This window comes from Triturus cristatus, chromosome 4_2 (genome assembly GCF_964204655.1).
Source record: "Triturus cristatus chromosome 4_2, aTriCri1.1, whole genome shotgun sequence".
In the NCBI taxonomy this organism is placed as follows: Eukaryota; Metazoa; Chordata; class Amphibia; order Caudata; family Salamandridae; genus Triturus; species Triturus cristatus.
Genome location: NC_140586.1, coordinates 243,463,828 through 243,479,471, shown reverse-complemented (window position 1 = coordinate 243,479,471; position 15,644 = coordinate 243,463,828). Strand labels below are relative to the sequence as shown.

At 47.1% G+C, this 15,644-nt stretch overlaps 1 protein-coding gene across 1 annotated transcript in view; it reads right to left on the bottom strand.

Annotated features, from left to right (window-relative positions):
* ANKRD54 (ankyrin repeat domain 54) overlaps window positions 1-15,644 on the bottom strand; it is an 86,435-nt gene that overhangs the window by 34,798 nt on the left and 35,993 nt on the right. Inside the window, exons 2-3 of the mRNA XM_085601411.1 lie at window positions 669-716; window positions 41-139 (exon numbers count right to left, since the gene is read on the bottom strand). Coding sequence (XP_085457537.1) covers window positions 41-139; window positions 669-716 — 147 coding nt within the window. The remainder of the gene's footprint in view (window positions 1-40; window positions 140-668; window positions 717-15,644) is intronic.

Here is a 15,644-nt window from a genome sequence, read left to right as displayed (position 1 = left end):
AGAGACATACAATGGAATACACCAACACAATACTCCTTACCGATTCCATCGTTGCCATTACAGGAAGCGAAGTGTAGTGCGGTACGGCCTTTGTCGTCGGCAGCACAAGGATCCACCCCATCCATGAGAAGGTACTGCACTAATCGCAGAATGAAAGAAGGGAAATTACTATTCACTGCTATGGTCCTATTCAATAAAATCAGTTTGCATTTGTAACCTATTCTTTCATCTAGCAATGCTTAAATTTCAGATTTGTTTGTTTTCGTGACATTATTGGGCACTTATTAAATCTGTCCATGAAAGGTGTTAAACAGTTCACCGTACGGACCGCCGAAAACCCGTATTAGCCAGGCCTAACAATCTTTAAAAAAAACACCCCCCCCGCACAGTGAGACCGCACTCCCAACCTATAAATCTCTATAGAGTAGGAGACAGTATCACATGCACCATTTCACTCAGAATGGAAGGTGGATAACGAAGTTCCATCTTAAGTGACTGTTTCTGATGTTCTGTGCACAGGTGGTCCTCAGTTTCAGATCTGGTACACTTCACAGATTTCATGAACCAGATGACTGTTTCAATCCACATCACATGATGCATTTGCATCCAAACAGACTCAAAGCGAAGAGAAAAAGTGCACTCTGAAATGAGCAGCACCAAGGCCGTACCAGTTTCTACATCATTGCAGTTTGCTGCTTCACGGAACTTCTTCAGGGCTGCAAAAAGAAATAAGGAATGTCAGGAAACTGAGGTCAGAGCCAGATCTTTAGCAGCAGATGGAATGGGATGAACAGGTTTGTAAAGAGACAGAAAACAAAGGGGTCTATCCGGTAGGGAGGTTAGTCGGCATTCCTCCTTGGAAATGTATATAAAGCTTCAGAAGATATCCATATAACCTGAAGCCATTTGTGCCGCTCATTCAAATCGTACAACCTTGATAGGTGCATAACAGCTGGCAGACACAAACAAAATGCAAAGACCATGAAGAAGACACCTCAAACAGATGGAGAAAAGGGACCACCAACTCCACTTTTTAGAAGGTGGGAGCCAGAGAGACATGCAGCCACTAAAATCAGGAAGAAAATGTTGAATGTCAGCAGCTATGGAAGATCAGATAGTGGGGAAGCTGCGGTTGGTCAAAGCTGGAGCGGAAAGGGAACAACGGTGGTTGGTGAGAGACACAGAAGACAAAAGGCTAGACATCATGGAGAGCTCTGTGGGCGGGAAGGCTACAACAGTGGAATCTAAGGCCAGAGCTGAAGAAATACCGATACACGCTCATTTATGTCGAAAATAAAACACAAAAGAAAAAATTATACTGCAACTTTAACACACAAACCCCTTTTTATAGGTCTGGCTTGACAGCCTATGCGATCAACAGAAAAAGAGATTTAAGAAGCACTACTGAGCAAGGGTATTTGACTACTGGATTTGATTGTGCAAAGGTTGTATGCTTCCTCTGAAAAAAGGAATTGTATTCCACAGATTATTCTCGTTTCGGTGGACCGGAGTTGGTTCTGGTAACAAACCAATGATCAAGACTGCAGACATGATTGGTTCAATGGGCAAAGTTATGTCAGATTCTGTAGGTCTAATCTGTTTATTTATAAAGGTAGGATAAAGGCAGTGAGCCTGAATTATTTACTGTGAAAAATATATGTTAAAACAAGCGGGCAGTTATGGATGCATTTCTATTAAACTTTGATAAGGCCTATTGACAATTGTTTTCTAACAGACCCCAGGTAAAATACAGAAGGATGGGGTAATGCATCTAGTAACCCTGTGACTATTACAATAGCAAGGGGTTTCACGTTGTGAAGTCTCTCACAAATGTTACAGGAAGAGGTTTTACATTGAAGTACATACTAAAAACCAGATTAAAGTGGCTTTACGTTCTGAACTCTCTTCCAAGTACAATATAGTGGTGGCTTACAGTATGAACGGTTTCTCAAACACCGAAGGAATGTACTTTACAGTGTGAAAACCCTTGCCGAACACCAAAGGAATGCACTTTACCCTGCGAACACCCTGACAAATCAAACAGTAAGGGGTTTGATGATAGCAGTAGCAAAGGGATGTATACAATTTGGAGGGTTTTACATAGTGAACTCTCAGACAAATGCAACTGGAACAGGTTTAGTACAGAGGTCCCTTTTTAGATCGAACCTGGGCAGCGCATGCTGTATTCGGGTATGAACTTGAAGCTCCGCCCACTCTCCGTCCATATTTTTCCATTGGCTTGTGTCATTGTCCACTGTATACTGTGGCTTTTCATAGGTCAATAGGCTTAGTAGTCCCTCCTTAATACCACCTGGTCTCATTTTGTAACCTCCCATGAGAACATCCCGTTACGTGTCTTGTTACCCGGTAGGCTTTAATTACTGCCTCCGAGCACTATTTTCTCAAATATCTTTGTCCTGCCTGCCGTTGTAGGCAGGAGGCGCTCTATCCTAAGGCTTTAAAAAAAAATCTTTATAGCACGGGCACTGAATGCATTTGCAATGCAATAGGTCTCGCATTTGCGAGAGTTTACGCTATCAGCATTGTAAATGACAATGCCTTTTATTTATCTGTTCTAAAAACAACCCAAAAAAGGCATTGCCATTTACAGTGCCAATAGCTCAAACTCTCGTAAATGCAAGACCTATTGCACTGCAAATGCTTGTTGGGTCTGGCCGCTACTAAATGCTTGCAGTTTGAAAACAGGGAGTTTATGTTTACGTCAATGTATACTTTGGGTCTAGCTAACATGTTTAATACCTACTTTCTAGACGAAGGCCACTTGGTCATGTTTATATTTATGTTGAAGCCAGTAGACTTGCTTTATTGATTTTTAAGCGTGGTGACAAAGGCAGTAGGACTCTCATTTAACATTGTGATGACCTGACTAAACCTGTAGACTTAATCTTTTTTATTATGAAAAGCCTGAGATTTTCCAAAAGGCATGAATGGTACCACTGCTGTTTTTTTTTAATGTTTAGAGCCTGATGGTGCAGAAATTGTTGCATGGTAGCTCAAACATAATGGGAGAAGCCTCCATTTACAGGGTTAGTTGTCCCCTTTGAAATTTCTTAATAGTATGTGATTTGCAGAATGAGTATTCTGAAAGAGTATTATAGGATGGGTTTCAATTTTTAATTCCACCTTCAGTCTTGTGAATGTTTTTAATTTAGATTATAGTATTCAATAGTGCATTCATCAAATACGTTCTCTAGCAGGTTGCAAACAGATCACTTGGTTTTATAAGACTCTTTCCCTATATCTCACTATCACACCTGTGTGACAAAAGGGCGATTGAGGCGGGCAGGGTGTTCCATGAAAATGAGTGGTTGAGAGACCTAGCTTTCCAACACTACAATATACTTTCTGAATACTAAAGTATCCTGAAATGCTAAATTCAAGTTGATTCAATACTTCAAATTACATAGAGCTTATCTGGCCTCCGCTGGCGTTAATAAGTAGTTCCCCTAGGCGAGTGCCTTTTGTGCCTGCTGTTCTGCAGAAACAGCAGATGTTTCTCACATGCTTTGGGCATGCCCCTCCCTGGGAAGTTACTGGGCCCAAATAATAGAACTACAGTCAACCATCACAGTGAAACCCATCCCCAGTGATTGGGAGTCAGTGGCTCTTGGCACTTACCAGTGCCCTAAGAGAGGCAAAGAGGCTTCCACTGGAAGGCCAAATTCACTCCCTCCTTAATGGTATGGCAGAACTTCCTTTGCAAAAGGGTGGAGACTGAAAGTAAAGCCTTGCACAGAGAAGAATCCAGAGGCTTTCACAGGCGCCCTATTGCTGAGTCTTGGAACACCATTTTGGAAAACCTGAAAGTGCCACTTGCAGGGGACTTGGCAACCCAACAACTCATAAGGCTGTCCACTAAGTCTTGTAATGAGCCTACACTACTCGCTAGTAATTCAGACCCTGGCTAGGGCAGCTCAGTGCCCCATCGTTAAAAAGTTGATAGCTCCTAGAAGTACATACTACCTTTGCATGATAGCAATGCATTTATAAGTACAGCGCATCTATCTCATCAGGATCTATAATGGCCATGGGTCACTTTTTAGGTCTCGCCTGAGACAGCGCTTTAGCGCTGTTCTGGCGAGACTTATAGTAAGCGAGTTCTGGAAGTGCAAACAGTGCTTTTCAGGCCCCCAACTACAGTGCATGTGCTCCGGCCGCGCGCACCATTTGGCAGCCTGAAAAGCACTGCCTGATCACTTCCCGGCCCCTTTGATGTCAGTCAGTGAGCCGCGCGGCCACTGAGGACATCAAAGGGCACACCATTTGCACTGTGCCCGCCCCCACTCCCCCCTCCCACTTCCTCCTCATCAACTTCAGTGCGTCACAGATCGGAGAATGCCGGCACGAGAGGACAAACACGTCTTTGAACAATACACACTGGAGGTAACTGTCACAAATAAAAGTGACTCTCATGCGCCGTTATTATAAAGATGGATAAACTTTGAGGAGTTATTTTGAAAGTTAAAATTTATCTTTGCACATCACCAACGCACAAACCTCCTCTAGTTTCTTGAAGTCGTTTTCAATCGGACACGTTGTTGTAGTATCATTACATGAACTCTTCTACATTATTACTTTATTTATTTAATGCGTTTTTATATAGCGCGGACTTTACCCGAAGGTGTCAGAGCGCTTCACAATAGCAGCAGTAATGATACATAAGGAGCAAAAATACAAGTGAGCATGTTACAGAATTATTATTTAGTTTGTTTCCCTTTAAGCTGTTAATACGCGTCCTATTCCATTTTAGAACTATGTGACGGGAAGGCAGTCATTGTTAGCCTGACCTTCCTCGTATGCAGTGCTTGCTGTGCCGTGGGTCCTATTATTCTCTTAAACTTAAAAGAAACAATAAAAGACAGCTGTTATTGTCACCGTCGTTTTCCGACTCCTTTCCTTCATCGCTAACCCGCTACTACAATTAGGTACCAGGAGGGGGTTACTTTTCTGCTGTTTCTCTTCGCTGGAGGAAGTCTTTCACAGTCCAGGAGCCCTTGACACAAGTTTTGCCTTTTGGCACCAAGATTAATGTTTTCTCTCGGTTCATTAATTATACACAAACGGGGAGACGAAGGCGGCCTTGGAGGGGACTTTATTAAAATCACCGGTGCAGCCTACGTTTTTCAAATATCGTCTTCCTATATTTATCACATGAGGTGATAGGAGGCGCCATGACTCCGAGAGGACTGGAAGGGCCAGGGACACAGGCGCTCAGAAATGAGAAAGGGCACTACTAATTATGTTCAGTATTAGATGAAGTTGTGAACTTCATCCGGAAGGGACGTCACTTCCTAGTTGTTTAGGTAACGTGCCCTTACCGGTACCAAAAAGCAGCGGAGCTTGAAAGAGCAGTCTCTTCCCTGTCCGGGGCCCTAATACAGAGCTCCACGCAGCCTCGACGCTGCGCCTTCCCGTCCCACCTCCTTCTCTGGACCCCGCAGCCCCACGAACCTCCACCCATGGTGGAGGCATCGCTGATCAACGTCTCGGACCTACAGCTTGCAACGCATCTGCCCTGCTGCCGGCCTCCCCCGAGGAGACAGCGCTGGACTACGGGAGGCTGATGATCATGGCGCTGCTGCCCATCTTTTACGGAGTCCTGCGGAGCGTGACCTGCGCCAACAGCAAGGTATGGAGCTTAGAGGGTATGGTGTAAGTGGGAAGAGAGTGGACTAGCCTTGTGTGTGCAGGATATAAATGAAGGGGTCTCCCAGCTATGGGAAAAATGGTGTCCTTTACCCAGTCTTGCACCTCTAACATTTGCCAGCAACATGCATTCTAAAACGTTGCTGATGCTGTCTGTCTTGGTGTGAGATGTAATGTGACGCCAATAGTCACTTTACACCAGCACCTCCTTTTTGAAACAACATTTACAGACAGGTCTAGAACGCCAGTGTTTTGAATCTGATGACGTCTCGATTTGGCAAGGAAATGTGGACGAAACGGTTAACACCGAACACTGATTTTAATGTACTTGTGCAAATCGACATTTGCAGTGTGTTTATAGCTTTATATTGACCTTATTTAACTGTTTGACCCCTAACAAAAACATACCCCTGATGTGGCTTAATTCTTAGTTTTAGAAAGCCAGAGGTGGGGCTATAGCTTAGGTTATGATTTACCACGTGGAAGCGAGTGTCGGATTCTGCATCCATTTATGTTTTGTACTATCAACCATTGAAATTAAATGAATGACTCAATAGTTGGCAAAATTCATTGGCACATAATATTTCCCCCACAAGAGGAGCACAACGCGTCTAGTGGTAGAACCTTCAAATTAGTGAACGTCCCTCAAGTCTTTAATAGTTTTCTTCTTCAGGCATTGTTAGTGTATAACAAGTACCTTGGAGAAATACATCCACCTGTTTTCAGCACAAATGTATTTTGCTTCTGCAGAACTCAGAGATGTTTGTATAAACAGTAGGATGTACTGTAGTAGGGTATAAATGTAAATACAAGAATACTATTTACATTATTTGGTAATATCCGCATGGGAGCAGGCCACTCATCTACACAAGTTGCAGATTTTCAAAAGTTTCCTTTTCAAATTAAATGAGCTGTACCTTTTCCTGGTTTTTGGTCCTGGTATATGCTGGACTTATTTGTGGTGTTACTAGGCCTATAAGTGTCATCTTATCGGACAAGAAGCATATGCTGCTATAGCAAACCTCTGTTTTACTGGATAAAAAGTACAGTCATTGCTTTGGGAAATTTCATTGGCTTGATTCCATAGCATGCATAAATTACACTTAAGCAATATCATGTTTACATTTCCGTCATTGCTTGATGTGTTTTGTATGGCCTTGCACAATAATAAGCATGAAGTGTATTGCTTAACAATATTCTATAAATATTTCCCAGTTATTGTTCTGTCGTGTTGCTTAACTAGGCCTCAGTTGACTCTTGAACAATGTTATAAGCCGGTAGGAAATCTGCCTTTTCTATATAGTCACCCCAGATTTTTCGTCTTTTGCTGGACCCTATATTTGTGCTGGCTTTAGAACTCTGTTAACCAGAAATGGAGTCCCATTGCTCCCCCTTTAAACATACTTAAATTGGCTTATTCCTAATTGGCTCATTTAACTTTCCTGTAAGCCCCCAGTATATGGTGTAGAAAGTGTTTAGGACCTGGAAGTTAAATGCTGCTTGTGGAGGACAGCACCTGTTGTGCCATCCACTATAGTAGCTGGAGAAATATGGCTTCAGTCCTACCTTTTGTAGCCGGGCTGCTGCAGTGGAAAACCTGCAGTGCAACCTGTTTGCATAACCCTTTGACAGGTAAAAATGCCCTTTTAAATGTAGTCCAGCTTGTGTAAGCCTGGTAGCCTGCAAGGTAGGTTGCATGGTATTTAAAACAAGCATTTGCAATGCAATAGGTCTTGCATTTGCGAAAGTTTGAGCTATTGACATTGTAAATGACATGCCTTTTATTTTTGCGTTTGAAAAACCTGCAAGCTGTGCGTAAACAAGCACTTTGTACTTATAGTCCATGCTTATGAGAAGCAAGGCTGGCAGTCTCTTTTACTGCCAGCCTTGCTTCTCGTAAAGTGCGTGTTTATGCACCGCTTGCAGGTTTACAAAACAAATGAATAAAAGGCATTGTCATTTACAATGCCAATAGCTCCAACTCTCGCAAATGCGAGACCTATTGCATTGCAAATGCTTGTTTCCCCTCCTGTTTCTCATGTCCCCTCCCAGTTTAGTATTCAGTACTGGCTACCGATCGAGAGGATCGTGACCGTTTAAGGTCCCACATTATAAGGTGACTCCTGCAACACTGCGCATCTACTGATCATCGAAGTAGGCTTAGAATATCTGCATTAGATTACAACAGAAATGCATGCCAGACTTGAATTCAAGATGAATCTCAAAGCCACTACATTTGATTCATGTCTATTGCTGCTGGTAATTAATCAAGATTTCAAATAGAAAACAAAAATGCCAATAAAGTTGGTAACAAAAAAAAAAATAAGTTTTCTGTTCTAAAAGACATAGTACTGGGTTGTATAGTTGCCCTATGACAAGAGTTGAAAGGGGCACCTGGCCCTCAATTTGAGGAACAAGGGTAAGGTGGCACAGGACACCAAAGGAGAAAGAGCACCATTCACACCACTGGAGCCCAGTAACTACTGACTGACATGGGGCATCCCAAGTCGGATTTCTCAGATACATAGCAAGAGATATTGCATTGTGAACTCTGTGAAGGGGTATTACATTACAAACTTGAACTAACTAAACAGGAATGGATATTACATAGTGAATTCGGACAAACGCACCCAAAAGTGATTTTAAATGATGAACTTTCTGGCAAACATAATAGGAAGGCATTTTACACTATGAACTTCAAAACAAACACCATAGGAAGTGGCTTTACTTTTTAGGACTCGCCTGAGCCAGCGCTTGCGCTGCACTGGCGAGATTAGGTCTCGCCTGAGGCAGCGCATGCGTTGCTCTGGCGAGACTTTTAGTAAGTGCGCTTTTGAAAATGCTGCCATGGCCTAGAGCTTGCGGTAACGTGCGCGCGATCAGGCGCTATCTGGCTTTCCTCAGGCGCCATCTCGCTTTCCACCCTTACACTCGCAGAGGCTTTCATCGCTCGCAATTACTTTCACGGCCGCGCGGCCAATGCTTGTTCAAAGATGCATTGCAGTGTGACCCTCATCTAGGCCTCGAAAAGAGCGTGCTAGAGGCTGTCAGAGGAAACATGATGTCATGCCCTTGAAGGACGCAGTAAATTATGGCGCGCCTAATGACCACCACACTTAACATGCCCACCTCACTTGAAAGAGCAGCCAGTAATGAGTTAAGTGTTTGTGTACATCAGCACACAGTAGTGTAACCGCACTCCCGGCTTCTGTGCCGGCGGCATTTATCATCCTAATTTCTCCTTAGCATCTCGAACCGTTTCTGCAGTTGTGACACACACCATGCTTCTGCAGGATGGCAGCAGCCCCGATGATTAATGTGCCCTTTGCCCCCCTAACCGCCAGCCAGAGATCAAGAATTCGAGAAACAGTCCCAGCTAATTAGCGGGCAGTCAGGCCACTGTTTTCCCCCTTCAGCGTGACACACCCTCCAGACGGTGCAAACTATGTGCACAGTGTCTGTAGCATTCACGCTAATGATGGCGCCCTGTTCATCGTCAAGATAAGAGCGTCCGTATCTGTCTCCTCCGTTCCTGGTTTACATTGCATAATGCAATAATCATATTCACACGAGTATATATAATGTGGTCCATTAATAACTGGCTTAACAGCCAGCACTGGGCTGTTTCAGATTTATGCGAAAAGATAAGCCCCTTTATGCATGTCTTGGTTTCTCTTTTGTCTCACATTCTCCCGTTTTCACTCTCACATACCCCTTTCCCCATCAACAGTTCCTTCCCTCTCGTTCTTTTCCCTCTTCTTTCTCCTGTTCCCTTCTTCCCTTTCCCGTTCTTTCTTCCCTCCGCTTCTAACCTCTACAGTCCATTCCTTGCTCCTCCGTCTCCTCGTTCCCTGTAATATTCCCTCCTTCAACACCTGCTGCCTCTCGGTGCTTCGAAGTGTCATTTTGTCGGTATAAGCGCTATTCCTCCCATGAGGGGAGAGGATGTGGCGTAACAGCCAGAGCTGCCGACTTTTCAGTTGGAGAAGCAGGTTCGAGTCTCGGTGCCTGCTCAACATACTGTGATTCTGGGCATATCACTTCATGTCCCCGCGCCTGCCATCAATGAATATGCCCTTGTGTAATACAATTGGCGCTAATGTAAAGCGCTTCAATACATTAGGGTCGAGTTCGCGCTATCTAAAACTACAGAAAACAAGCATTGGCATAGCCAATAGGTCTCGCCTTTAGGACCTTATAAGTGTTTAGCCATGCAACAGTTAATGTTGTTGCACCAAGGATATTGTGCCGCATAACTAAATACTTATAAGGTCTCAAAGGCGAGATCTATTGGCTATGCCAATGCTTGTTAACTATCTTACCAATACAAAAACAAGGTGGTTTACATTGTGAATTCTCTGACAAATAACATAAGATGGAGATTGCATAGTCCACTTTCCTTGGTCTGGAACCGGAAAACTCTTGCTATCGCCAGAGGGTGATTTAAGGTTTGTCTTTAATGCATAATTCTTAACATGTTTGATGGGCCTCTCTAGGTAGACACCACATGGCCATATTTATTTTCACACTAAAGACAAAAGCCTTGAGCTGATGATCAAATGTGGTGGCAGAGGCATTATTCTCTCATTTTAAGTTTTTTTTTTATTTTTATTTTTTAAAACCTTTATTGACATTTTAATCAATTACACATATGGGCCTACAACCCCCGGGGCCGGCCGCTAAACAGTCAGAATAACAGAAAGCAGGGCTATCACAGTCCGTACCTCGGGGAGCAAAATCTTGTCGCTAGCATACTCTCAGTCTCTGAACAGCCCAAGTGGGAGACCAGGATAATAAAGGTTTACATTTTATAATAGAAAAGGATGGAAGGATCAGGTGCCAAACAGGTTCCCAGCAGCGAAAAATGGCAGGCAGAGTGATGAACGTCAACAATATATAGCAGTCTATCTTAGCAATGGCGCTTGAAACAGGAAGTTCAGGATGTGGAGAAAGGACACGGCCATTTGCGCCTGCAACCCCCTGCCCCAAGACCCAGGAAACTCCACGGAAATTATGGCACTCCGGAAACAGCAGTAATTAACAACTAAGGAGTTCTACCATGCTGATCCCAGAAAAAGACAGGGAAGAATAAGAGAAGAAAAAGAGGCCATAGAAAAAGGAGGTGAAAGACTAAAGAATCCCCCCCCCCAACCCCCCACCCTGCACCTCTGCAGATGAGTACGGCCCCTCCCCCCAGCAGTGTGCCTGTCGCCCCGGAACCAGACCCGAAATATAGAAGAAACAGAGAAAAGGAGTAGGAAAAGAGCCCCCACCAGACGGGGGGGGGGTAGAAAGAGTATTAATAAACTGGAGGAGGGCCTACAAAACACGCCCCCGGCTTCTCCCTCCCGCGCCATACGTTTTCCCATAAAGCATACAATAAAGAACACAAAATCGACCCTGTCAAAAAGGAGTAAGGAGCATTACGTACTTAGTACACTAACAGTTATGCCGTGTGAGCACACAAGTCCCGAGCCCGCCCGCCTAGTAGGTGACCACCTCTGAAGGGTCAGCCTCATCCTTGGCCACTCTTTGCAAACCCACCCATGCATACCCCTCGTCCCAGTGCCATGTCCAATGTTACCAGGGAGAGAAGTGTCCAATAGAACTCAGGGGCGACACACACAGGTAGGGTAGAGGGCCCTGAAGATCGACACAGTCAGCTCCATGGAGGATCATCTTTCCCAGTGCCGAGCCAGGATTTACACTGCACACCAGGCCCAGGAAGGCGGAATCAGCCAGGGCGGGCGACCGCAGCCTGGATGTTGCCTGGGTCGTCGGAGGCCGCGCACGGGACAAGGCCACCACCCCCCCACTCAGGCCCGAAACCTCCGGAACCGACCAGATCCACCGCCGGCTGATCGCACGTTAACATACTGTCCGGAAAGTCCAGGCGTGCAATATTCACCGGGGCGGCCACGACACTGTCCCCCCGTGCGCGGCGTAAGAAGTCCCAGTGTACCTGGGGACAGGCAGGCGGCGACTGTTCCGACGCTAATGTCACTCCATCGAGCTTGCTCCCCAACACCCAGGCGCCGTGAATCAAGGTGGAGTGAAGGGCACCGAGAGCCTCGAGAATGTCACCGTACCCCAATACAGCTCCCGGCGCTCGCTCCGCTACGCTCCTCAGAGTCGCACCCTCCCAATCCTGCTGCAACCCAGTGTACAGGATGGTGGACTCTGGCATACCAAAATGGCCGCTGGATAGGTCCATCCCAGATCGGGACCGGGACTCAGACACCAGCGCCTCGGGTTCCATGGCACTGGTAACAGGGTTCCGAGGGCAGGCAAACAATGTGTCCGGTGTGTGGTCACGGGCCACAGTCGTCCCCACCACGGACCAGCGCCCGCGAAAATCCGGGAGCGGCCCGCAAGAATCAGGGCAAGGTACGGGCGGCGTCCGGGCAGCTCACCGGCGAAGGATGAAGCAATCACCGGAGAGTCTTGGAGTTGCCACCTCGGGCACGCACGCGGTCAGCTACGCTTAGGGGTAGGAGCGACCTCGGCGAAGCGCAGTCCGGCATTCGCACCACTCCGGTAGTCCGGCCCCACCCAGTCACCAAAGGCCGCTGTTGTTGCACTGCCGCCCGGCCACGGCGTCCACTCGAGGTCCCGGCTCCAGGGCTGCACAGGCCGCAAACTTCAGACGGACATTCCTCCGGCGATACCGCTGCCAGAAACTTCGGGGTCACACGGCCGGTCGCCGCTCGCGTTCACAAACACGGATAGATAGCGCAGGCTAAGGATCTCGTGCAGGATATCTGTGCAGGGTGCGGAGGTTCACGGAGCCGGGAGCCTACGCTGCCGTCCCGGTCGCCATCTTGGCTCCTCCCTCATTTTAAGTTTTGAAAGACTTGACAACACCTGTAGGCTTACCCTTTTTTAGTGTGAAAAGCCTCAAGCGTTCCAATAGACCCATATATTAAAATTGATAGTGTTTGGGATTAAACCCTGCTGCTGCCCAAATAGTCACATGGTACCTCACAGATAACATCAGACTACATTTACAGGGACCAGTGGCCCCTGCGAAACCTTTTTTTAGGGTTTGTGATATGCCCACTGTTTAACTGGTGAGGCCTCTCAAGGATGGTTTTCAATTGTATTACCACCTTTAATCTTGAAATAGTTGTCATTGTGAGTATTGTATTTGGTTTAATGTGCATTAAAATAATTTTCTTTAAAAAAAATACAAAATTCATTTGTCATTTATGGTGTTAATTTTGTATGTTGTTCAGTTCTAAGTTTCTAGTCCCAAATATATCCCCGAGTCAGCTTTGGACTGCTGTGCCTCAGTTCCCTGAGAATCAGGTTTTACATTTTTAACAAATACACTACAAAGGGGACTTGCGTTGTGAACTCTCTGAGAAATCCAAAAGGAAAGGATTTTACATTGAGAACTTTGTGACAACTGCAAAAGAAAGTTCTTCACTTGATAAACAGCGAATGCCTATACAATATTAAACACCAAGAGGCTTTGTGGCAAATAACTTTAGTTAGTTCAGGTGGTGCTAGAGAGGTCTCCATTTAATTGTATTGTAATTGCTTTTATATAGCGCTTACTACCTCATACGAGGCGTTAATGCGCTTTTTCAGCGAGTAGCACGCTACTCCGGAACCCATAAAGAATTGGTGGTTAATTAGTATTGTGTAACATGAAATCTAATTGAGTGGTGGATATGTTAGTCAGTTATTTGGATTGGGAAGGATAGTGGAGGGATAGAAGAGTGGGAAAGGTTTGTATTTATATAGCCATTGCTACCCTTGATGAGGTGTTCAAGCACTTTTTCAGTGAGTAGCACGCAGCTCTGGAACCCATAAAGAATTGGTGGTTAATTAGTATAGTCAAATATGAAATTAATTTGAGTGGTAGACATGTTAATATAAGTAAGTAACCTCTAAGGTAGGCCTCGTATAGCCCAGGAGGCAGAGTGCATTATATTATATATTAATGGTGTAGATAAATATGTTTGGACTTACATATGTCTACAGTAACCCTGTAAAGCAAGGTTTATTGTAAGTAACCGGCAGTCCATAGGATAACATGGGCTTGCTACTGATCAAACTCGAAATAACCAGCTCCATTATGATATCACCGAATTGAATCATGTTTGGCTTCAAACACTGCTTTTTAGGTCGAGCCTACAGCAGCGCATGCGCTGTTGCTCGGCTTTTACTAAGGGGCTTTTCAAAGTGCTACCCACAAGCTTTTCTTGGCCTGAAGCTTGTGTGCCTGTGCGCAGCCACCATCTGCCTTTATCTCTTTCTCCTCGCTGGCCATTACTTTCACGGCAATGGCTCTCCTCCAAGAATATTCAGGAGAATATTCTGAGTTCTAGCTACCAAAAACTAAAATTCCAAGCAATGACGGAGTGTACTGCAGCAACTACATCAAACATTGGGAGCCCTACATGCAAGGTAATGTTTTTGTACAAAAGGCACATATATTGTCCTTCGAAACTCTCTTACAATACATGTAAAACTTTCGAGATGGCCTCAAAGTCCTTCTGAAATGACTTCAGAGGTTAAAGATGCTTTTCTTGAAAGTTCTGTGCTCAGTTTGGAAAGGTGGCCCAAGAATCCGCGGGTTTGAACTCATTTTTAATACAGAAATAAGCACCGTACTTTCAACTAAGTGCATGCCGACTGTGGAGACCGCTGGAACAGACTTCATTAGCAGCCCTCTGTGTGATTCCCACATCTAGCCTAACGTAGAGATGTGGCTTCACTGCTATTGCATAAACTGCATGGACAGTGTGCGTTTTATACACCACAGGGATAAGTCCATTAGAAGACAGACCACTGCTGGGATCGTGTGAAATCGACAACTGCATAAAATTGCAACTTGTGGAACTTTTTTTTTTAACCTAAAAAGCTTCGGTTTAAGCGGGTATTTCTCGTGGCGGGAAACTGTGAGTGGTTTCTACGTGTAGGCAGTATGGAAGAGCCCACGCCAACTGGCCCTCTCCTGCCCACTCCACCTGGCCCTCTCCTGCCCACTCCACCTGGCCCTCTCCTGCCCGCTCCACCTGGCCCGCTCCACCTCGCCCTCTCCAGCCCGCTACACCTCGCCCTCTCCAGCCCGCTACACCTCGCCCTCTCCAGCCCGCTACACCCGGCCCTCTCCAGCCCGCTCCACCCGGCCCTCTCCAGCCCGCTCCACCCGGCCCTCTCCAGCCCGCTCCACCCGGCCCTCTCCAGCCCGCTCCACCCGGCCCTCTCCAGCCCGCTCCACCCGGCCCTCTCCAGCCCGCTCCACCCGGCCCACTCCCGCCCGCTCCACCTGGCCCACTCCCGCCCGCTCCACCTGGCCCACTCCACCTGGCCCACTCCCGCCCGCTCCACCTGGCCCACTCCCGCCCGCTCCACCTGGCCCACTCCCGCCCGCTCCACCTGGCCCACTCCCGCCCGCTCCACCCGGCCCACTCCCGCCCGCTCCACCCGGCCCACTCCCGCCCGCTCCACCCGGCCCACTCCCGCCCGCTCCACCCGGCCCACTCCCGCCCGCTCCACCCGGCCCACTCCACCTCACGCTCCACCCGGCCCACTCCACCTGGCCTTCTCCTGCCGGCCCACTCCACCTGGCCTTCTCCTGCCGGCCCACTCCACCTGGCCCTCTGCCGGCCCACTCCACCTGGCCCTCTGCCGGCCCACTCCACCTGGCCCTCTGCCGGCCCACTCCACCTGGCCCTCTGCCGGCCCATTATACCTCGCCCTCTCCTGTCCGCTCCAACCCGCCCTCTCCTGTCCGCTCCAACCCGCCCTCTCCTGTCCGCTCCAACCCGCCCTCTCCTGTCCGCTCCAACCCGCCCTCTCCTGTCCGCTCCAACCCGCCCTCTCCTGTCCGCTCCAACCCGCCCTCTCCTGCCCTCTCCTGTCCGCTCCAACCCGCCCTCTCCTGTCCGCTCCAACCCGCCCTCTCCTGTCCGCTCCAACCCGCCCTCTCCTGTCCGCTCCAACCCGCCCTCTCCTGTCCGCTC